We start from the raw sequence: 23,467 nt of genomic DNA, 5'->3' as shown, positions 1-23,467 counted from the left end.
GCCCAAAGGGCCTTACCTCTGTGCCTTTGTATGTGCTATTCCTCTGCTGGCTCTTTTTCCTGTAATTTCTGTCCCAAGTGCTTGCCTCAAAAGTGTCTCCTCCAGGGAATCTTGTCAAATCCTTCCAACTGTCATTTTTCACTCTCTTCTATGCAAGGAGTGCTCTCAGGGCATTGCAACCCACTGTGTTACATTTGTTCTCCTCTCTCTGGGTCATAAGTCAGCTCTGGAATTTTTACAGCAGGAACCACATCTAATTCAGCCCTATAGCCCTGCTCTGAGCTTGGCACACAAGATACGCTCAGGTTTCTTGTTGAGCTGAGTAAACTCACAGCAGTGATATGACTACCTCAGTCCCAAATGGGTGACTCCATTACCACCAGGAGCACAAGGGCTGAGGTTGGGGCCAGGTCTGCAGCTCAAAGACTTGGGAGGCTTGGAGCTCAACCAGAAAGCTTCAGCTGTCTCTCCACCTTCTCTCCACCTTCTCCCAATCCCCAATTCTGTGACTGGGAAACCGAGGCAAAAGAGCAGGACTTGGGCATGGTAGAGCAACAAACTGATGACAGATGCACACTTGAACCCCAGACCCAGACCCATTGGCCAGTGCTCTCTCTCCTTTTGGCGCTGTATCCTCTGCCAAGTTTACTTGCAGTAAATCCAGAAAGACTACAGGCTTTCTCTTCATTCACTCAGCAAATACTTACCAGGCACTGGCCAAATGCCAAGAATAGTGCCAAGCTCTGGGGCCACAGTGGAGACCAAAATAGGCCCTTGCTTTCAGGGAGCTCACAGTCTCGGCCAGGCAGAGCAGGTGGCCTTGTGGGCCACACTGGGGACATTGGAAGACAAATGGAAAACTATCAAAAGTTTTAGCTGGCAGCACTGGCTGCCCATCCCCCACCACACCAGTCATACTCATCCTGTGTTAGTGGCCTTTCCCCACTTCCCTGGCTGTTGGATTCCCTGGCCCTTGGCTCCACCTGTTCAGCAAGTCACTGCCAGGTGTGGAAGCCCCCAGGAGGAAGCTAACGGGAGGCTGATCTTGATTTGACTACAGCTTTGAGCCCTGCAGAACACCTCTGTCCACTAGGTGGCCATGAGAACGTCTGTCATATCGCTGAAGCAGCAGGAGCTCCTTAGGGGGGAGTGTTGGAGACTAAGAGCTTTAATGACTCCATCATCGGAGTAATGAAGATGAATCCCACTGGTGCTGCTTGCCCACTCCTTCCTGTGGGTCCAGCAGGCAACATCAGGCAGCTGGAAACTCCCGCTTAGTCTGCGTGAGGAAAGCACGTTAAAGATCGTGAAAACAGATAAGATTTTTCCATGATGGGTTTCTAGAATCTCATGTTGGAAAGAACATTAGCCGTCACTTCTTTCAGCCTCTCCTTCTAGATCAGAACTCCTCTCATCAGTGAGCATTCTCGAAGGAGTGTTTAAACCATGTGCATGCCCCTGGAAGACAGACAGTTCACTGCCTATTGAGGGAATCATTCCATTTTTCAGCAGATCTTTAGTCTGCGATGTATGTCCTGCTATTGAGTTGAGATGTTCTTTTCCGGGGCGCCTGGGTGGCTCAGCCTGTTAAGCATCTGCCTTCAGCTCAGGTCATGATCCTGGGGTCCAGGGATCGAGTCCCACATCAGGCTCCCTGCTCAGCCGGAGTCTGCTTCTCCCTCTGCCTCTCTCCACCCTGCCCCCTGACCAGTCGTGCTCTCTCTTGCTGTATCTTGTCTGTCTCTCTCAAATAAACAAAATCTTTAGAAAGAAAAAGGAAGGAAGGAAAAGAAAAAAACTTTTCTTTTATTACTACTGCCACTATCAAGTTCATCTTCAGGGCCACAAGGAACATACCCTAATAAGGAAGGTGAACTTGAACAACTCACTTTGGTCTGACTACTCTGCCAGTGGGCGGGCTGAGCTGTGACCCAGCCCTCAACTGCTGGCCCCCATCCGAGAGCCTGCACAGAGTGGGTGTTGGCAGCTGAAAGCTGAGCTGAACTGGGCTCCTCCTCATCCCTAATCAGGCCCCAAGGGAGCACCCTGTGCGGATGGTGGTGGCTAGATGCCAAATGAAGTGAAATATCTCCTTTTCTCAGGCTGTTAACTTTTTTTCTTGTTTAAGGAAGGGGAGGATAATGACATTTAGCACTTTACAACTCAGCAGTAAAATGAGCAGATGGAAACAGATCCCCAGCATTGCGGGCGTGCTTCCAGGGAAAAACCCTCCCCGCTCCGTCTCAGGCTGGGCTCCGTGGGGCCAATTCAGCGGCAAGGCTTGCTGATGGACCAAGCGTGTACCCGAACAGCCAGCTCCTTCCTGCCCCAGCTCCTCCCTACTCCAGGCTGCCCATAGGTGAGCCATGGCAGGCTCACCCTGTTCTACCTACTCAGGCACATTTCCCATCTCTCCAGTGTTGCGAGGAGGAGGAGGGGGCACAGAGGTGAGCGAAAACTCCTCTGGAGAGGTGGAAATGCTCCACCCGGCCTCTAGGCGGCCACAGAAGAACAATTTGACTGAGCTGGGGAAGTTCGACCTGCAAGTCAAAGAAAGTCATTGTCATCATCGCCACCGAAACGACTTAATGAGAACTTGTCATGGGCCATTCTGGCACACATCTCACACACCTCGCCCCATTTAATCCCCACAAGCCCATTAGCCGTGTATCAGCACTGTCTCCATTTTACAGATGAGGAAACTGAGGCTCCGGGAGGCGAGATGACTTTCCTGAGGTCCCTCCATACTCCTTGGAATGTAGGCAGGGTGAAGAGTACTAACAAATGGTTCTTTAACTATTTGGGGTCTAGACAACTCTCTCCTCTATCACATATGTTGCTCTATAAACTGAACACTTAAAAAATCTGAACGTGTTTTTCATGTTTGTGTTTCCAAAAATAGTTAATAGCTCGTTGACGGGGCTTGTTCTATTTTGGTGTGTAAATTGTGTTATTAAACTGAAGCTCCTCTATAAGTTTTATTTGTCATCCAGGAAGTAAAAGAAACAAACAGAACCAGCCCTACTGTGGTGGAGATCTATTGTTTCGTCTGCCCCATGCCCTGCCTTGCTGGGGACATCTCTTCTCTCCTATCTGGGCTTCTTAGGAGTCCTCCCCAACTCGGAGAGGTGCAGAGGGCTGCCAATCATTATATCCCGCCCTCCCCCCAAGTTGGGCCGATCAGAGTCCTTCCCACAGTTTTCCTTCTGGGTGCAACGGGACAGAATACGCTCTCTGTCTGCTGGAACAGCTATTAACAAGTGTCCCCGTTAGGATTAGGCTTAGCCTGGTCATCAAAGACGTGAAAACAGTACCCTTTTACCAGTTGGCGTGCATTTATCTTGCAAGGCCAGCTCAAGCAACACCGCAGTGCCTGCCCATGTTCCATGCTCCCCTCACCCACTAGGTACCCACCCACTAAGACCACCCTACAGCATGCACCTGCCGCTTTCCACCCAGCGAGAAGCTCGGGGCTAGAAGCCTCAGGGAGAAACCTTGAATCAATGGGGAGTGGAAATGGGGATAAAACCCCCAGCCTCATAAGCTGGGTTGGGGTGGGAGGACAGGATAAATCTGAAGCATATTCCACAGTCTCCCTGTGGTCCTGTTGGGGCTGATGCCCCACTGCCCACAGCAGAAAACTGCTAGTCAGTTGCCATACCCTGGATTCACATCCAGCTCCCTCTGCTCTCACTCTCCGCACCCCACCAGTGCTTCCTGGGATCACCTCCCAAATAATCTACTTGACCTAGCATTCTTGCCTCTTCTGGGGGAGTCTGGCTTTAGACACCTTTAAAGTCCTCCCTCATCCCAAGAGGAAGACTTTACCACAGCAATATCCCCAGGGCACTTTCTTCACACCTCTGCTGCAGCACATCATGTCCCATCTTGTTGTATTAAGTATGAAATAGGAAGGGATGTGCACTTATTGAGAACCAGATGTGTACCAGTCACAGCACCAGATGTTTGGTGCTCCTCCATTCATTCATTTATTCACTAATTAATTCATTCGACAAATATTTCTTAAGCATTTGCAATGTGTCAGGCAATTATCTAGGCGGAAGGCTGGCAAACCATGGCCCACAGGCCAGATTCAGTCAGCGGCCCGTTTTTATAAATAAAGTTTTATTGGAACACTGCCATACTCATTGTTCACAAGTCTCTATGGCTGCTTTCATGTTCAAACAACAGAGCTGAGTAGTTGTGACAGAGACCATAGGGCCTTCAAAGCATAAAATATTTACTGCCTGGGCCTTTACAGAAAGTTTGGTGCCGATTGGTCTAGGCAAATAAAAGAAGTAGGTAAGGCATTTACTGTGTAAAATGGTGATCAATGCTGTGAAAGAAAAAAAGCAGGGAGAAAGAGAGGATCGGGAGTGATGGGGGCAGGGGTGGGGATTGCAATGTAAGTGAGGGTGTCAGGACGTCCTGGCTGTGAGGGTGACATTGGACCAAAGACCTAGAGGAGGGGAAGGAGGGAGCCTTGTGGATGTGGAGGGAAAACGCTGCTGGCTGGAGGAGCTCACAGCAGCGGCGAGCCACACTGAGCTATTAACAATAGCTAATCCTACACTGAGTGCTGTGTACCAGACACCCTTGCAGCACTTCACATACATAATCTCATTTAATTACTTAAAAGTCATCATCTCATTACACATTTAATCTTGCAAAAGAATGATCTGAATGTATTTCTTTTTTTAAGATTTTATTTATCTGAGAGAGAGGAAGAGCGTGAGTGTCAGTAGGGAGTGGAGGCGGTGTTGGGTGGGGAGGCAGAGGGAGAAGCAGGCTCCCAGCTGAGCAGGGAGCCCGATATGGGGTTCAGGGCTCAATTCCAGGACCCTGGGACCATGACCTGAGCCGAAGGCAGATACTCAATGGACTGAGCCACCCCGGCGCCCCTGAATATATTTTTGTTACTAGTGTTCATATGGGACTTTCAGCTTACAAAGTTGTTTTGTAATGTTGTTAACTTGCTTTTCATAACATTTCAAAGAGTTTACTGACCCCATTGTATTATACTCAAAGACCAGAAAGGTCAAGTCCTTTGATCCAGATCACACAGCCGGTAAGTTCCAGAACTGGAAAACAAACAGGCGTATTTAGATCGAGACACCGTCTCCTTCGCTCTGAGCCAACGGCTTCAGAAGGCACAAACTCCAACTCATCCCACTCACCCCTAACCCAAACAGTGCACCAAAGAGAAAGTGGGGGGGGGGGACCTGTTGGAAGGAACTCAGTTCCCTCACCCTCCCAGATGACAGTGACCAGAGAGCCTGCTGGAATCACAGCCACACTCACAGAGGTGTGATGATGGTTCACGCTGTCCCAGGACAACTACACTATGCCACAGTCTCGAGCCTGTGTGCCCGTGCTCTGCAGAGGTCACCGTGAGCAGGTACTCGAGAGGGAGTTACTGGGTGACAGATTAACAATTGCTGGTATTTTTTGTTGCAAGTTTAACAAGGCATTTCTATGAATTGATGGAATTATTTAGAAAGACATTAATTTGGCAAATAGGTATTGAGATTTACTGTGTGCAGGAAAGAGCAAAACCTTTCAACATAGTAAGCGGATTTACTGCAGCAGGGCTAGAAATGGACATGACATGTCCCTCCACCCTTTGGGAGCTCATGGGCTAGCTGGGGGTGTGTGTGGGGAAGAGATGCATTTTTTGTATCTGGCCTAGCTACTGACCTAGTTGTGTGTCTGGCACTGTGCCAGCCAGGGCTCCTTCCTCTTCAATAATAAGAATAATAATAGCAAGCCCTCCTGAACCCTGACTCTGCACCGGGCACCGTGCTGAGTCCTTTACATCTTCATCAGACTCCCAGGGAAAGCTGTCACTGCTATTTGAAGGCTGTGGCATGTGAGCCTCAGAGAGGTTGAGTATCCCCCACAGGTACATGGTAAGAAGGCAGCAAAGTGAGGATTGGAACTCAGGTCTGTTTGCCTCACTGTGTGTGCACACTCAGCAGTAACCCCAGAGAGGGAACAGACACAATTTTGAGGGGGTCTCAAGAGAGGGAGAGTCCCGGCCGGTGGGTGCTTCAAGGAAACATCCCTAATGTTACATTACATCCCTAACGTAACATCCCTTGAGCCAAAGTGCCCAGACAGAGGGGCCCCAGCAGAACAGAAGCGGTCTGTTTGGGTGATCGCTCCTGCAAATCTGGTTAGGAGTCGAGGCATGTCTGATACAAATAAGTTGACACTGGGATGCTGTGAGTGTGGAAATCAGGTTTTACGCCAAAAAGACCTGGAAATGATCCTTTCTCCCCCTTTCACTAGTTGTGTTGAACGTGGACAAACTAACCAATCTTTCCAAGCCTTGGTTGCCTCATCTGTAACATGGACATAACAGTGGTACTTGTACCTCACGGGACTATCATGAGATTTAATCAGATACGGTGTAAAGCATTCAATACTGCCCCTGGCTCAGAGAAAATGGTGTATAAATGTGAACGATGATGATTAGTAGTCACACTCTTCAATTCTGAGGATTCTGGATAAAAAAGGGGCCCACTAAAACACCTGGGTGGTTCAGTGGGTTAAGTGTCCCACTCTTGATTTCAGCTCAGGTCATAATCTCAGGGTTGTGAGATCAAGCCTCACATCAGGCTTCACACTCAGTGAGGAGTCTGCTTGAGATTTTCTCTCTCCCTCTTCCTTTGCCCGCCCCCCACTTGCTTGCACACTTCCTCTCTCTTTTCTTTAAAGATTTTATTTATTTATTTGACAGACAGAGATCACAAGTAGGCAGAGAAGCAGGTAGAGAGAGAGGAGGAAGCAGGCTCCCTGCTGAGCAGAGAGCCCGATGCGGGGCTCGATCCCAGACCCTGGGATCATGACCTGAGCCGAAGGCAGAGGCTTTAACCCACTGAGCCACCCAGACACTCCTACTTCCTCTCTTTTAAAATAAATAAAATCTTTTTTTAAAAGTTGGGGGGCTACCTTCCCAGCCTCCTTCTGGTCTTCTCTAATGACCCTAGACTTAGGCATGAAACAAGTGAACAAGTGATACACTCTGGGCCCAAGGAGAAGAGGCCACTGAAGAAAAAAGAGATCAGTGTCGTGCATGGTGGCAGGAGTAGGGAGTCTGAAGGGAATGGGCAGCAGCAGAATGATGGTTCTCTCTTTATGATAGGTGAGGGGAGCTTCAGGGTCTTCCGAGTTGGAATGAATTGAAGGATGAGCCACATGCTTTCCATGACATCTCCCATTGAACCTTCACAATGGCCCTATGTGTGCCTCATGATTCCTGTGTTACTAATGAAGAACCGAGGAAGCAGGAGACCCCCAAGTCACATCTCTAGAAGTGGCTGGCAGAATGCCTAGCCAAGGCTGCCCTGCCCCCCTCCCGTCCAGTCTATCTGGGCTAAGCTGGGCTAACACGCTGGGGGTGGGCTCAGGAGTCCACCTGGTTGTATGTCCCTGGGCCATGGAGTCTCTACCCTCCTCTCCCACCCCTGCCCTGGTCTGGGCCATTGAAGGAGTCACCCATTCCGCCTCTCTCACCATCCTCTTCCTCCCTTCGAGTTCACACCTCACTCAGGCAAGGAAACATGGCGGCCCATGTCCTTCCCTGGTGTAAAGTCCTTCCATTTCCTGCAGGCTGGCTTTTCCCATTGGCCGGCATCTTCAGTAGAGGAAACAGCCATTTTCTTGGAGTGACAATCATTCTTGTTTTCAAATTATAACAAATACATGGAATGCAGGGTGAAACGCAAAATGCCCAGGGACTTTCTCAGAGGAGTTGTTTTGCGCTAAGCCGCAAAATAGATGAGTGTGTGTGTTGGTGGGAAGAGGAGTATCACTCTTCAGGAAAGACCATTCACTGTAGCTCAGAGCTGAACAGAAGCTCACAGATTGGTCCAGAAGGTCCCGGCACACTGGCACCCACAGCCTTCCCAGTTGTGTTTCCACGATGCCTGGGTGTGCTGTGTGCTCCAGCCAGACTATGTTTCAGCCTTCTTCCTTGCAGCTAGTGGTCACCTGCTTTCCCTCTGACTACGTTGTCTTTCTATCTCCCCTGTCATCCTGGGAAGCTCCTAGTTATCCTTTAAGGTCCATTTTTACGTCCCCTCCTCCAAAAAGCCCTCCCTGATTCCATTCTCTCTCTCCTCCCCCATGTAGAACAGTTCTTGCTTTCCTCTCTTCACAACTTCTTACCACAGGATTCTGGGGCCATCACTTTGAGAAGCAGACTCTCTGGGAGATTATGAGCAACTTGAGGTCAGGAAGTTTACCATGAACTCTGACTTCACTTGTTCATTCAACATGTACTTAGAGGCACTCTGTGCCAAGCCATGGGCTCTGGATGAGGGAATGATTCAGTGTGTCCTTGGAGTGGGTTTGCCTGAGGAAGAAACTGTCTATCTACCTATATATCTATTCATTCATTCATTCATTCATATATTAAAACAACAATCAAAAACAAAATGCTTTGCTAATCCCCAATCAGGCCAGGCCCTCTGGTCAAGGTTAAGGATACATAAGAGAGCAAAACCTGTACCTACCACCAGGGAGCTCCCAGTCTGACCAAGGACCAGTGGAAGCAAACTACTAAGTGTGTGGTGTGTCCCCAGGGCTATGGGGCACCAAGGGCAGGTGTGGCGTGTGGGGTCCTTTTGCTTTTTTTTTTTTTTTTAATGACACTGAATGAATGAATGAATTTTTTCTGTGGGTTTTTTTTTTTCTGTTTTATGGGTTGTGGGGTTCTAATCACGAATGAACTCTATGAATCAAATACCCAATAGATAACTGATCAAGTAATTGATTGAAATGTCACACCAGAAGTTGCTGTGGGAAAAGGGTTAGATTCTGGGTCTCCACCACCCCTGGACTTTCTCAGTGGGGAGCAAATCTACTCTGACCATGGCTGGCTCCAGGCTGCAAAACCTCCTGCAAAAGCATGGTAAAATGCAGCAGTTCTCGGCCTGCCTCCCAAGGGGGTCGTAAGCATTAATTAGTTACCATTGGTAAAGTGCTCTGAAGATGTGGGGGTGTATAAACACGGCAAGTCATTAGGCCTTTCCACACCACTATGCTCTACAGCCTGGGAACTGCTAATTGAGAAATAATTAACACCTCAGGGTGCGGAGGATGGATGCCTGGCACTTCCAGGATTGGGAGAGATGTAATAACGTGCATGGGAGCAGGGAGAAATAAGGTTGCCCTGTGGGTCCTGATACTGAAGATTATTCACCTCCTCTCCCCAGAGAGGAGGCCTGGGGAGTGTTGCCTCAGTAAAACCTTTAGGATTGCACTCCTTAGGGAAAGTCTGGACCACAGTGCTGAGCTGCAGAGACCCAGTGACATTCTTAAAGTAAAAAAGCTCAAGTCCAGCCCAGCTGTGCTTGGCTTCCTAGCTGGGGGGAGGCAGATGCCCCTCGTGGGGTCTACTCAAGCTGTATTTTCTTCCACTCTAGGACCAGCGTGATGACACCTGTCGACACTGCCCCCTGCAACCCAGTGCCCCACCAGGCTGTCCATTGCCTTTCATGTAGACCCACTGAACTAGCCCAGATTGCAGCTTAGGTCATCTGGGGGGGCCACTGACACTAAGGTCTGCCCCAGACTGATATCCAGCATCTCGGGGCAAGAGGACTGAGGCACAGGGTGGGTCCAGTGCAGCTCAGATTGAGAAGAACGACTTTGGCCTGTCAAGCACTTTGTGAGAAGCAGTGGGAGATAAAGATGTAAACCTTCTGACACCCTGTGATTCCCTCATACCAGCTCATTTCCTGATTCCCTCCCCAAGTGCCCTGGTCTCTCAACCTGGCCATTCCACTCCATTCCCACCACCATTCTTGTCTGGGGAAACTCCACTCATCCTTCAGGCTCAGTTTAAAGATCACCTCCTCAGTGAAGTCCTCCTTCCCTACCCTCCCACAGGCCCTATTACACTGATCATACAATGTTGCTCCTGGCAGATCTCAGGGTCTGAGAGCTTCTTGGGGCCGGGGTCTTATATTGGGTCTGGTACATTTTAGGCACTCAATAGACTACAGCTGTTCTTAGTTAACTGAAGTTACATGATATACGCTCCCTCTTCAAGACATGTGTGCTTATTCCCTGTATCTAGAACATTCTTCCCCCAGACAGCTGCAAGACTCTCTCTCACCTAAAGGTCTTTGCCAAAACGTCACTTTTTAGATGAGGCTTTCCCTGATTATCCTTAATTGCAACCACTCTACCTCCAACCCATTCCTTTTTTCATAGTTAATTTTTTCCTCTATGGATGGTTACAGATGGATCCTGTCTTTTTGCAAAACTTTGGTATTTTGTTTACCATGGATTATTTTTTTACAGTAAACTTAATTAATTGCTTAAAAATACTACTTATTTTGGTTACCGAGTTCCTGTTCCCCTCCTAAATTTCCTAAATTTCACTATATTGATTTATTGACTCTTTTCACTAGAATAAAAGCTACCTTGAATGCAGGGAATTTTGTTTCTTTTGTTCACTATTCCCAGTTTCTCCAAGTTGTTGGTACATGGTAGCTGCTCGAAAAAATATTATTTTTATTTATTTATTTTTAAAGATTTTATTTATTTATTTGACAGATGGAGATTGCAAGAAGGCAGAGAGGCAAGTAGAGAGAGAGGGGGAAGCCGATTCCCTGCTGAGCAGAGAGCCCGATGCGGGGCTCGATTCCAGGACCCTGAGATCATGACCTGAGCCGGAGGCAGAGGCTTAACCCACTGAGCCACCCAGGCACCCCTTGAAAAAATATTTTTTGAATGAAAGTTTGATTTAGTTTCTTGAAAACTGTCTTGGGCTTTGTAATGAGGGTACTTTTTTCTGCTTAAAAAATTTTAATGTATTTAAATTGAAAACCTGTAAAATCCTAGGGTAGATTCCGAACGGAAAGGCCCTAGCGTTGCCTTGGTTACACCGCCGCCAGCCTTTCCATTCCGGGAGTGGGGAAGGCCCCGGCATTGGGAGGCAACGCCAGGCTTTTATCATAGAGTTACACCTCCCTAAATCCTAGAGGGCACTTCCGGAACAGTAATTTGCTCTACGCTGACCAAGCCAATCTATGGTCGTGAAGGAGAGCCGAGTTCTTTCTCTTTAGCTAAACTTCCGGAAAACCTCTCACAGGCGTCCGGAGTCGGGTGGGGCTAGTCTCCGTGAGAACGGCTTTGTGATTGGCAAGAAAGGCAGGAGGCGGGGATTGGGGGCGGGCAATTCCCCTTAGCGCAGGCGCGCTGGGCCGGCGTGGCGGGCGCGCGGACAGCGTTGACTGGCACTTCGGTTGGTGAGCGTGGGTGACAGCACGTGCGTCCCTCCTTGGTTTGGGGCGGGGTCGCAGACACCTGAACTCTGGGATAGTGTGTTTCGTCTGTTGTAGCACGAGCGCAGACCTTTCTCCCCTGTGGACCTCGGGTCTTGTGAGTGTCACGGTGTTTCCGGAAGAGCCAGCCCTGGAGAGACCCTCTGGGACCGCCTGGTGGCCCGGCCAACCTTCCCATTTTATGTATGGGGAAACTGAGGCCTGGAGACTGAAGTCACTTGACCACGGTCACGTAGCCAGTGAAGGCCGAGCTGGTTCGTAGAACCAGGTCTGGAGCCCCATTGCTTTGATGCTACACGGTCCCAGACAGAAACGGTGGAACTTGCAGGCGAGGACCTAGCCTTCCAGGTGTGCCCCTGTGCTCATCTGCAGTGTCGCTGGTCAGGTGACCTCACATCCTTGAGCTTACCTCGTCTGTGAGTTGAGCGTGATTGCAAACACTGTAGCGCTCCCTATATACCGGGCGCTGTTGGAAGTGCTTTACGCACAGCTTTCCTGATGGGGTTGCAGGGCCATTGTGAGTTAACCTTAAAAGAGGCCTGTGCCTCAAGGACCTGGGTAGCTGCTCTGTAAAAATTTGTTGAATGACTGAATGACTCAGAGGCTCTTTGCCAGAGTGTGAGGTGCAGGACAAGTTATTTCCTATACGGCTTTTGAGGTATTGTCTGTAGATAACCTTGAGAATTTTGAAATAGTACTTAATCTTCCGCCTAGGTAAACTGAGGGATCTGAGGATGGAGACACATTGGGGGTGAAGGCAGAGGGCTTATGGCTCTTATTTAAACTATCCAGATAATTGTTGCATTGTACTCCATCGCTTTGCTTTTCGTTCACTAATACCTTTGATCAGCAAATATTAGGCATTGTGCTAGGCCCTGAAATCTGACAATGTAGAAAACATCACGAACTCCTCGTTTAATGGAGGACTAGGACGTGAAGCATTGCTCACTCCCAGTGCCTGGCACACAGAAGTTTCTCAGAGATACTTTTGAAAATTATTCCAGAACAGTAAACAAGGAAGAAGTGTGTGCAATGGGGGCCCAGAGAAGGAAGTGATTCTCTCTTTTTGGAGGGGTTGGAGATGCTTCTTGCAATAAGGAGCTTGAATGTTGCTGTTGCTGGGGTAAAGCTGGCCTCTTCCAGGAGTGATGAGCAGTTTGGGACATGTTAGGGGAGTGATGGGATAAAAAGCTGACAGAGATGTGTTAGGATCAAAATATGAAGAGGCTTTCTATGGAAATACCATCTCGAGAAAATTATGATGGGGAGCCATTGATGGGTTATAAGCAGGGGAGTGATTGGATCACCTTTTAGCTGTAATCTGGAGACAGATTACAAACTTCTTTTTAGCTGTAATCTGGAGACAGGACAGACAGGGTTCAAGAGTCATTCAATCCAGTCACTGATGGACATTTATTGGGTATCCCCTGTGGGCAGGCACCGTGTGTAATGCTACAGATGCAGCTTGGAATAATACAAGCACAGTTACTGCTCACATGGAGTTTATAATGTTTTTCCCAGTGTAGTCCCTGGACCAACAGTATCAGCATCACCTGGAAACTTGTTAGAACTATAGTTTCCCTGCCCACTCCCCAGGCCTACTGAATCAGAAACTCTGGGCCTGAGGCTCCACAATCAGAGTTTTAATAAGACATCCAGGTGATTCTGATGCTCACTTAAGTTTCACAACCACTGGGCTACTGCATTGGACCAAGCATTTTTGAGGAGCTAACCCAGAAGAGGCAGTAAGCCAGAAAGGAGGGGGTGAACTTGAGAGGAAGGTCGGACAGAGATAGACCTGTCTGCTTTAGGAGGAATCAAGGGGGAAGGAGTTTTTGGTGTGAGCCACTGGCCTGAAGTGGGACCTGAAGTAAGTGAGGAGGTCAGATGGGAACCAAGTGTACGTTTTCAGTCAGTCACATTAGGGCTCTGTGATAGTGCATCGCAACCTGTCTCGGGCCACAGGCCATGTAGGAGATGGTAATATTTGTACCATGCATGGGGGAAATGGATGAGGCTGCCTGAGATGGCAGGGGACCAGCTGGAAGACTCGAGGCCCCTGGGAGCTGGAGGGGGCCGAGCAAGGGTTTCAGGCTCCGGAGCTGAGAGGATAACCCATTGTCCGCATACGGCAGGGCAGCTCTTTGTAATGGGAGATACTGAAAGGTAGAGGCTCTCACTGAACTTGGCAGTATAAATCAGGAACCTTAAAAGAGTTCATATGTGTTGACCAGTAATTCCATTCCTGAGAATCTCTCCCAAATGTACCACAAACAAAAGCCTTCTGTTCATTGTAGATTGTATGTAACAGAGAAAATGACAACTCTGTGTAGTAGGAGAATCATTTCTGATATGCTTAATGAAATGCTGTATTGCCATCAGGAATATGAGTGTTTTGTGAAATCCTAGAGAAACACATGTGCTCATTCAGCAGACAGTGTCTAGTAAAGCCCTGCTCTGTGCCGAGTGGCAAGCACGCTCAATAGGGTCCTTGGCCGCACAGAGCTGCATACCCAGGGGAGCACAGGCAGCGGGCTATCTGAGCAGTCAGTCTGAGCGATGGGTGATCAGTAGGGGCTGCTGTGGGAGAAGCTGGCCTTCTGGGCAGGGATGTGGGGCAAGGAAGGCATCCTAGAGGACAGGATGGGGATCCCGAGGCTGGGAGCATAAGCGGTGTTGGTATGCAAGGGGCACAGAGTGTTTAAGAGGGAGCATGGCCCATTCTGGAACAGGGAAAGGGCTATTGACAAGGCCAGCAATAAGCTCGAATGTGCGCTGGAAGGGTCAGAAGCTGAGACCTGATTCTGAGGGCAGCAGGAAGTCATTGTACTGGACTTCAGGAAAAGCACTGTTACCATCCATGAGGGATGCATCCCTTGTGGCTGCAGCATGGAGAATGGATTGGAGGAAGGTGGGTTGGAAGCCAGAGGGGAGGCTGTTGCAGTGGCTCATGGGGGAAGACGGCAGTGGCATGGATGGAGCCTGTGGAGGTGGGGAGGAGGAGGGACAGACTGAACAGCAAGCGAAGAGGCAGGAATGACGGGGCCAAGAGGGCTGCTGCGTGGGGGCCATGAGGGGGCAGAGTGGATGGACCCAGGCATCTGGTTTGGGCAAAGGGTGGCTTTTGGGGCCATGGAGAGTGATAGGCTGCACTGGGGGGGGCGGGGCTTGGGGGGAAGATGCTGAGCTCCTTCCCAGTGCTGCATTTAGAGTATCTGTGCAGTGTATTCTCTCGGGATACAGTTGGCTAGGTAGGTCTGAAGCTTGAGAGACATGTAGGGAGTGCAGATGTTGACTCCCAAGTCATGAGCGTGAGGCCTGGTGGGGAGTGCTAGGAGGAGGGAAGAGGCACAAGACACTTAAGGAGGAACCGGGCTGAGGGTGTGGGCAGAAGAGACAAGGACTCGTCAGCAGCAGTTATGACCAGGCTGAGGGACTGGAATTGATTTCCTTTTCTTTTTTATTTCTTTCTGGTTTTTTCCCCCAGTTTTCTATAGCAACAATAGCCTGGATTGTACTCATAGAATGTGCCAGATACTATTCTATTAACTTTGTATAACTCTTCTAAGTCCCCACAATAAACCCGCAAGGGTGGTCCTGCTGTATTACCATTCAGCACATGAGGAAACTGAGCACAGAGGGGTTAGGTCACACGTCCTGAGCTACACAGGGTGCAGTAACAAGAAGCACGCCAGGAACCCAGGCTGCCTGATTCCAGAGCCCTTGTGATCCCATGCTGTGGTGTCCCTCCACAGTATGCTGTTATATTTTTATAAATGGGAGAATATTGATTTTTTTTTAAAAAAGAAGTAGGACCTGAATCTTCTAGAAAATTAGAAATGAAAGGGTTTGCATCTGCAAAGTCGGTGGCTGTCTCAGAAGTGTGTTGGAGACCAGACTCATCCGGCTATGTCTCGTCTGGGTGTCAGGACACAGTTAACGCTTATCTCTGCATGGCTCATTTCTCTCCAGGCACAAGTGCTTCTCTGGGCCAGGTGTCATGAAAGGGCTGCTGTCAAGATGCAGAGCACTGCCTGTCCTGGCCACCTGCAGCCACCAGCTCTCTGGGTGTGGTCCTCACAGGTTTTACCACCGTGACCCCGAGACAGGGAAGCGTTTGGTGCTGTCTCGCATGTTCCAGCCCCAGAACCTTCGGGAAGACCAGGTGTTGTCTCTTGAGGGCAGGTCTGGCGACCTGACGTGTAAGAGCCAGCGGCTGATGCTGCAGGTGGGCCTGATCCACCCGGCAGGCCCTGGCAGTTACCACCTCCTGCCGTATACCGTGCGCGCCCTGGAGAAGCTCGAGCGGCTGATCGACCAGGAGATGCAGGCCATCGGGGGGCAGAAGGTCAACATGCCCAGCCTCAGCCCAGCGGAGCTCTGGCGAGCCACCAGCCGCTGGGACCTCATGGGCAAGGAGCTGCTAAGACTCAGAGACAGACACGGCAAGGAGTACTGCTTAGGACCCACTCATGAGGAAGCCATCACAGCCCTGGTCGCCTCCCAGAAGACAGTGTCCTACAAGCAGCTCCCATTCCTGCTGTACCAGGTGACAAGGAAGTTTCGGGATGAGCCCAGGCCCCGCTTCGGTCTTCTCCGCGGCCGGGAGTTTTACATGAAGGACATGTACAGCTTCGACGCCTCCCCAGAGGCCGCCCGGCTTACCTACGGCCTAGTGGGCGAGGCCTATGGCAGCCTGTTCCGCAGACTGGGGCTGCAGTGCGTCAGGGTGCAGGCGGACGTGGGCAGCATCGGGGGCACCACGTCTCACGAGTTCCAGCTGCCGGCTGACATCGGGGAGGACCGGTTTGCTGTGTGTCCTGGCTGCGGCTTCTCGGCCAACATGGAGACGTTGCGCATGTCGCACACCGACTGCCCGGCCTGCCGGGGCCCGCTCACCGAGGCCAGAGGCATCGAGGTGGGGCACACGTTTCACCTGGGCACCAGATACTCCTCCATTTTCAACGCCCAGTTCACCGACGCCCAGGGCAAGCCATGCCTGGCCGAGATGGGCTGCTACGGCCTGGGCATGACGCGGATCCTGGCCGCCGCCATCGAAGTGCTGTCCACAGAGGACTGCATTCGCTGGCCAGGGCTCCTGGCGCCTTATCAGGTGTGCCTCATTCCCCCAAAGAAGGGCAGTAAGGAAGAGGCGGCCGCCGAGCTTGCAGGCCACCTGTACGACCTTATCACGGAGACGCTGCCGCAGCTCCGCGGGGAAGTCCTGCTCGACGACAGGACCCATCGGACTATCGGAAACAGACTGAAAGATGCCAACAAATTTGGCTACCCTTTTGTGATCATCGCAGGCAAAAGAGCCCTGGAGGACCCGGCACATTTTGAAGTTTGGAGCCAGAACACTGGTGAGGTGGTCTTCCTCACCAGAGAGGGCGTCACGGAATTTCTGAGCCAAGTGCAGGTTGTCTGAAAGCCCCGAGCCACCCCCACCCCATCCTGCAGCCTCCGGTGTTCACTCTCTTCACTCTCGGGCTGCCGTTTCCTACACTCCCAGGGCGGGTCTCTCTAGAAACAAGGCAGCTCATGGAAGGAGGGAGCATGCTAGGGAAGCTGACTTTTATCCAGTCCTTTTAGACTGTCTGTATTTCAGGTCTGTGATTCCATTCTCTGGGCTGGCCGTGCTGCCAGTTTCCATTTGTCTTCTCTTCTGGTGAGGAGGCAGAGGGGCAAGAAAGAGCTGCTCCTCTCGGCCCTTCAGTGAGTCACTTCCCTTCTCTTGGCCAAGTTTCCCATGCGGAGGGTGAGGGTGGCCAGTGGCCAAGGCCCTCTCAGCTCCGGCAGTCTGACCCCTGGCCTCCTGATGCATTTGAAGAGCAGGCCCACCAGCCCTCCCCCACTGGACATGTCTCTTCCCCTGCTGGGGCCTCAGATTCCCCATCTGTGACATGAGAAAATGGAACTAGATCTGTAAAGTCCTTACAGCTGTCACCAGTGGGTTCATAAGAGGTTCACGACAGGCAGATCTGGTTCCTCTGATCTTCCATAGTCTAAGCTACATGGAAAGTTGATAGAATTAGCTACTGGACCAAAAAACCACCTCCAGAGACCTGGCCATATTGAGGCGGCATAGCACAGAGATCAGGTTCTGTTGACTGAATGAGCCTTGCCTGTCAGTGAATGGTGGTAACACCTGCCATTTTAACTGTGCAGTGGCTTCCTACCTGGGACTCGTCTGTCCTTTCTTCTACTCTTTCTACACTCCACTCAAAAACAAAAAGAAGGGACGCCTGGGTGGCTCAGTTGGTTAAGCAGCTGCCTTCGGCTCAGGTCATGATCCCAGCGTCCTGGGATCGAGTCCCACATCGGGCTCCTTGCTCGGAAGGGAGCCTGCTTCTCTCTCTGCCTCTGCCAGCCATTCTGTCTGCCTGTGCTCGCTCTCCCCCCCCCCCCCCCCGATAAATAAATAAAATCTTTAAAAAACAAAACAAAACAAAACAAAAAGAAGCCTACCTTTGGTGGCTGGGAATATGTTTGAAACCATTTCTTCCCCCAGATGTGAGGGATAGCAGGCTTCAGGTGTCACAGTGAGCTTGTCCTGGGAGCAGAGTTTGCTCCTCAAGCCACACCAGGGGGCACATATCAAGGTCTCTGCCTGAATTCTCTGGAAAACTAGGATCAGACTTGAGCCATCCCAGCATACTGCAATTCTTGTCTTAGCCAGTTGTCCCACTTGTCAAACAGCGTCCCAGCAGTTTACCGCTACTGCTGTTACTGCTCGAGTAATCTACGCCCAAGCGCACACCATCAGGTTTGTTGATGTACATGCCAAGTGCTGATGGGCCCCAGGCCTACCAGTGGTGCTCTGGGCCTGGCATTTGGGCCAGGAGATGTGCATTCCAAGAGCAAACCTAGAAAGGCTGGATTATAAATCAGGGACCTTCCCCTGGGCTGCACTTTGGTCCCACCCAGTTCAGGTTAGGGTCTGGGTGTGGCGTGGGTGTTGTGCATTTTAAAGCTCTGTAAATGATTCTGAAGTGCCTGTGCAGAGTTGATTCACGGTTCCCAGGCCTGGGCCGTCCCTGAGCGGCTTTGTGGCTGAGAGTTTTGAGTCATTTGCTCTGTACATTATCGGACTGATGGGAGCTCTCTGCTTTTAACGATTTGCTCATTTATTTGTTCAGGGCCTGCCACATACCACTGTGCTGTGAGGCACTGTCGTGTATCATTTTCGTACTCTAAACTGTGCAAGGTGGGTGCTGTTTTTACGGAAGAGGCACCTGAAGCACCTTACTCGAGGGTGTACAGCTCCAAAGTATCAGAGCCAACATCCTAAGACTGACCAACACTGATTCCATTCTCATTACAACTGCATGGCCTCCACCAAGACAAAAGTACTTTCACTAAATAAAACTGAATTATTTATGTCTATCTAATCAAATTAGCCTCAAATAGACAAGCACTTAGAATTTGTACAAATTGGCATTTAAATATTTTTAAATATTTAATTAATTCTTACTGATGTTTGGTTGATACATGGAGTTACATTCATTTAGGTATGTAACACAGTGATTGAGTAACTGTACTTTAAGCGATACTCACAGTGTAGCTCCCATCTGTCACCCTACACTATTATAATACCATTGACTATATTCCCTGTGCTGTACCTTTTATCCCTGTGTCCTGTTCGTTCCATAACAGGAAGCCTCTACCTCCCACTCCCCTTTTTGTAATTGTGAATTTGTGCTCCATCAGCTGATTTATGGAAGTTGGAAAGCTAGCCTAATGTAAGCACTTTAAAAAATCAGATTTCAGGGGGCGCCTGGGTGGCTCAGTGGGTTGAGCCTCTGCCTTCAGCTCAGGTCATGATCCCAGGGTCCTGGGATCGAGCCCCACATTGGGCTCTCTGCTTGGCAGGGAGCCTGCTTCCCCCTCTATCTCTGCCTGCCTCTTTGCCTGCTTGTGATCTCTGTCTGTCAAATAAATAAAGTCTTTAAAAAAAAATCAGATTTCAGGAATAGAGAACCAATTAACTTTAAAATCTTCATAAATGTGCAAGTTACAGAATAATTCGAGGATGATACAGAATCATGGAAGTTTAGAACAGGAGGACTTGGAGCCCCGCCTGTCCACCCCTCATTTCACAGATGGGAAGCAGGCCTGGAGTGGGAATTAACCTGCCGCACACCATCTGACTGGCAGAACACCTGATTGCAGGCCAAGAGCTTTGTCCCTAAATCAGGCTACCTCTGGTTGATCTTGTTGCAAGAGATGTCTGTGCCAGATCGGCCTCTGGACTACAAAAGCCTTGGACATGTGAAATAGGTACCATCCTTTATTTTCCAAGGGAGAGAAATACAGGGAGTACAGTGACTGGCCCAAGGGCAAGCTGAACGGAAATCCACGTGTCCTGATGACTAAGCCAGGGTGTCTTCTAAGAAGCCAGGGTCAGTACGCTATGGTGGGAAGATCAGAACCTGGAAGAGACATAATCCTAGATCCACTGCCACTTGCCAGGGATGTGACCTTAGACAAATTACTTGCCCTTTATGCATCTCAGCTTCATCTGTAAGATGCGTTCATGGCAGTGCACTTCCCAGGGGGTTGCCTGCATTCACTTAAGTGAAATGCTTAACCCGGTGCACTCAGGAAACACATCCTTCATAAACCGGACGACTTAGGAAAGGCCACCACGGGGAGCTCGGGGTCTGCTGGTAACATATCTCAAGACCTGCATCTAGTTTTCTTGATGTGATGCTTTATAACCTTCCTGCGGAGGGCCACATGCAAGAACTAAGTGACGCCTATAGAATGGCTCCATCTCCTTAGAGGAAAGAAATATTCAGACCATGTACCTTACTTGCTCTCTCCTATTTGGTGGAATTTGCCAATGTTACCTCTTGCCATACTGATGAAAGGGGAATGCTGGCAAAATAACAGGCATAGGATGTATTATCATTGCTCATTCCTTGGGGAGATCTAGAAGCAACTGGCCAGGAAATATTTAGCAGAATTAATACTTGGGGACAAAAGCTGGTGCATAACAAAACCACTGTGTAAATCAAGCCTAGAATGTAAATCAAGGGCTCCATTAATATTCTGTGTTTTAATGGAAGAAACACCTGCTGGGCTATCAATAAAGGCATTTTACAGAAATCTGTTGAAATTGTCATTTAACTATTTGAGTGCCAGGGAACTTCACAGAGTTCCCACCATCATTTCTACACCAGGATGCCAGAAAGCTTTTTAGAATGGATTACTATGCATCCAAGGGCATGTAAGGTTTTGTTTTTAGAATCAGGAAAGGTTTTATACTGTGGAAAATGGGAAATATTTTTATGTTGTTATTGCAAACTCAGGATATACTTGAAAAAAATCAAGATGCACTTAATGACTTATATCGTAATGACCCACCTTAGACGCTGGTCAGACTGTCTAGGCCACTTGATAGCTACATGACCTTGTGTGAGATGCTTCCTCAGTAAAACAGGGACAATGGTGTCAGGCTCACAGCAGGGTAAGTGGCAGCTGCCCTTATACTAGGCCAGTTAGCCCTTTGTATGTAGTCGGGGGGTGTGCGTGGGCCAGCAGAATGGGGTGGTATCTTTTTAGGGTCTCCGTTCAGGTACCACTTTGGTGCAGGGATGCTATCCACTCCTATTAAGCCAACCCCTGAGGCTGCTAATGAGCTTCCAGGGTTAAAGCCTAGTTGGTCTTGGCGAAATAAAACTGTAGGCCAGGAGAGTGAGGACGAAGCACTTACTGGTTAATGGTGACTGGGGACATGCCATTTGTAAGGGAAGAACTTGTCACCCAGCCTCAGCCAGAAAGCTTGTGGGCTGACAGGAGCCCTACTGGCAAGGTGTCGAGTGCTATGGGGAGTCATCTGCGGGCTCTGGCAGACTAGACTCTGCGCAGGCTGACAGTTTGAGGACATTGCAGGACACTGAATGTCAAGACTGTACCACAGCAGGGTACTGTACCACAGCACTGGAGTGAACAGGCAAGGGCCACTGGGTCTCACCCCAGTTCTTCAAAGACAGAGACCCAGTCTTGTTACAGAGATCTCCTGAAGGGCTGAGGGGAGTCATGAATCCAAATCCTGGCTCTACTTTTCACTAGCTAGCTAACTTTGGGCAAGTTACCCTCTGTACCACTTTCCTTGTCAGTAAAATGGTACTACTGTAAACTACTTTCCTGCTCCCAGGCAGGGTAAGCCAGTCCACATAAAGCACCCTAGAATGCTGGCGCGCCCTCAGTGCTCAGTAGGTGGCCGGTGTTGTTAGTGAGCCAGGCCGCTACGCTCGCCCCCTCGAATGTGCTCCTTGCCTTTGCTTGGGGGTCCTTCAGCCCATACTCACCACCCTTTCCTGGTCCCTCTCCCAACTTCATGGCCTGTATCCATCATGTGTGGTGGCTTCCACCCTTAATCCACTTAGAACTCACACCCCTTCCTTTGGGCCTTCAGTGATTACTTGTGTGTACCTGCTATGTGCTGAGCAGGTGCTGTGCTACGTGCTGGCAGTACAGAAGTGCACAGTTCAGGGTCCCTGACTCAGTTTACAAAGAAGGGGGAGGAATCATCCAGTAAGCAGAAAATTAAAATGCAGTGTGGCAAGTGTGGTAATGGTTGTCATGGGACATGTGGGATGGGACCAGGAAGGCTTCCCGGAGAAGGCAGCAGGCCTGGTTAAGGACTGGATGTTAAACAGGAAAGGGAGGAAGACCTGGGGGGTGGAGGCAAAGGTACAAGTGAAAGTAAGAATGCTCCAGGCAGAGGGAGCAGTGTCCACAGCCAAGAACATGGCAGGATTGGAGAATTAAAAATGTGTCCTATATTGAGAGCTTAGTTTGAGGCAAGCTGTTCCATGGATGTCACATGGATTAATTCATACAATTCCCACAGCACCTGCATGAGGGAGGTGCTATTATGCTGTTTGTTTTGCACATAAGGAAACTGAGGCACAGGGCCTGAGGCCATCAGCTAATGTGTTGCAGGGCTGGAATTGGAAGGCCGATATCTTGGCTCTAGAGGTGTGCTTAGGCCACTGCACCCTCCTGCCCCACAGCTGAATGGAATGTGTCTGGGATGGCTGGGCTAAGGTTGGAGAGAGGAAACCTTAGGGGCAGTTAGGGACCAGACCTTGAAGGGCCCTGAGTGCCACACCAAGAATGTTGAGGGAAGGGAGAGCCACCAAGGGCTCCAAGCAGGGGTGAGGACTTGCTTGTTGTGGCTCTATTTCTCTTCTTTGGAGCAGTTTCCAGTTCAAGGTGAGATTTCTGACATCTATCTACTCAACAGTGACCTTGAGGGCAGAGGCCTTGGAGGCCTTGCTGTTGGTTGGTGCCAATTGGGTTAAATATTTGTAAAGTAAATGGAATAAAAACACAGAAGAGGAGGCAGATTCCCTCTGGAGGGAGCTGCTTGGGTTCAAATCCTGGCTCTGACACTCACTAGTGGTGAGACCATGTGGCCCCATCTCCTTTATAAAATTGGGATCGTAGACCTAAGCCACATGGTCCTTGTGATGAAGTAAAAGAATCTGGGTACATGGTTTGTCCAGCACCATAACTCCGTGGTGAGAGCCACTTAATTTCTCTCCATTCCCTGCCTGCCCTTGTATACCTGCCAATGGTGTTTCAGGGTAGCTTAAAGGGATCTTGCCCCCCACCCACCCTAGGTCTCCAACTGCCACCCCAAATCCACAGAGGTAACCACACAGAAGTTTGATGGTCCCACCTGTGTCCCTGTGAGGGGAACATGTCCCTACATGCCAGCCCTGTGAGGAGAAGGTGTCCCCAGTTCATGGGAAAGACTCTGCCTCAAATCCAGGATGTGAATGCTAATGCCTAGGCCTTGCTCCTCCTTCCCTCTGGTCCTGTTTCCTCATCTGTAAAACGAGGTGGCAGATGGTTGAGTCTTTGTAAGAGCTCTGACTCGGTTCTGCTTGTTTTCCAGGTAGGGGCAGGCCACCTGCTGCTGCCTGGGATCCCCCTGCCTGTAGGGGGGAGAAGGAACAGTTATTATCTGGGCCAGTGGGACACCTGCTCCTAACTTCAACCAGGCTCTAGTCCTAGCCTCTGTGGCCACCTCCTAAGTTTGTGCTCTCCCACTCCCTTAGAGAGGATGGCACAGGTCAGAGAAGGTAGGGTCCATGGGCCAGGGAGGCCAGAAGCCGCCTTGGGGAGGGTGCAAGGCAGGCACATGGGTT

The 23,467-nt window shown here is 49.9% G+C and overlaps 1 protein-coding gene across 1 annotated transcript; it reads left to right on the top strand.

Moving 5' to 3' along the window:
• Positions 1-11,211: 11,211 nt before the first annotated feature.
• Positions 11,212-20,411, top strand: PARS2 (prolyl-tRNA synthetase 2, mitochondrial). The gene is made up of 3 exons (XM_082688541.1): positions 11,212-11,264; positions 15,273-17,545; positions 17,765-20,411. Exon 2 carries the CDS (start codon positions 15,301-15,303, stop codon positions 16,726-16,728), a length of 1,428 nt encoding a protein of 475 aa, XP_082544667.1. The 5' UTR covers positions 11,212-11,264; positions 15,273-15,300; the 3' UTR covers positions 16,729-17,545; positions 17,765-20,411.
• Positions 20,412-23,467: the final 3,056 nt, after the last annotated feature.

This window comes from Mustela nivalis, assembly GCF_964662115.1.
Source record: "Mustela nivalis genome assembly, chromosome: 10".
In the NCBI taxonomy this organism is placed as follows: Eukaryota; Metazoa; Chordata; class Mammalia; order Carnivora; family Mustelidae; genus Mustela; species Mustela nivalis.
Note: the sequence above shows the minus strand (reverse complement) of the source record. Positions and strands in the feature narration are given on the sequence as shown.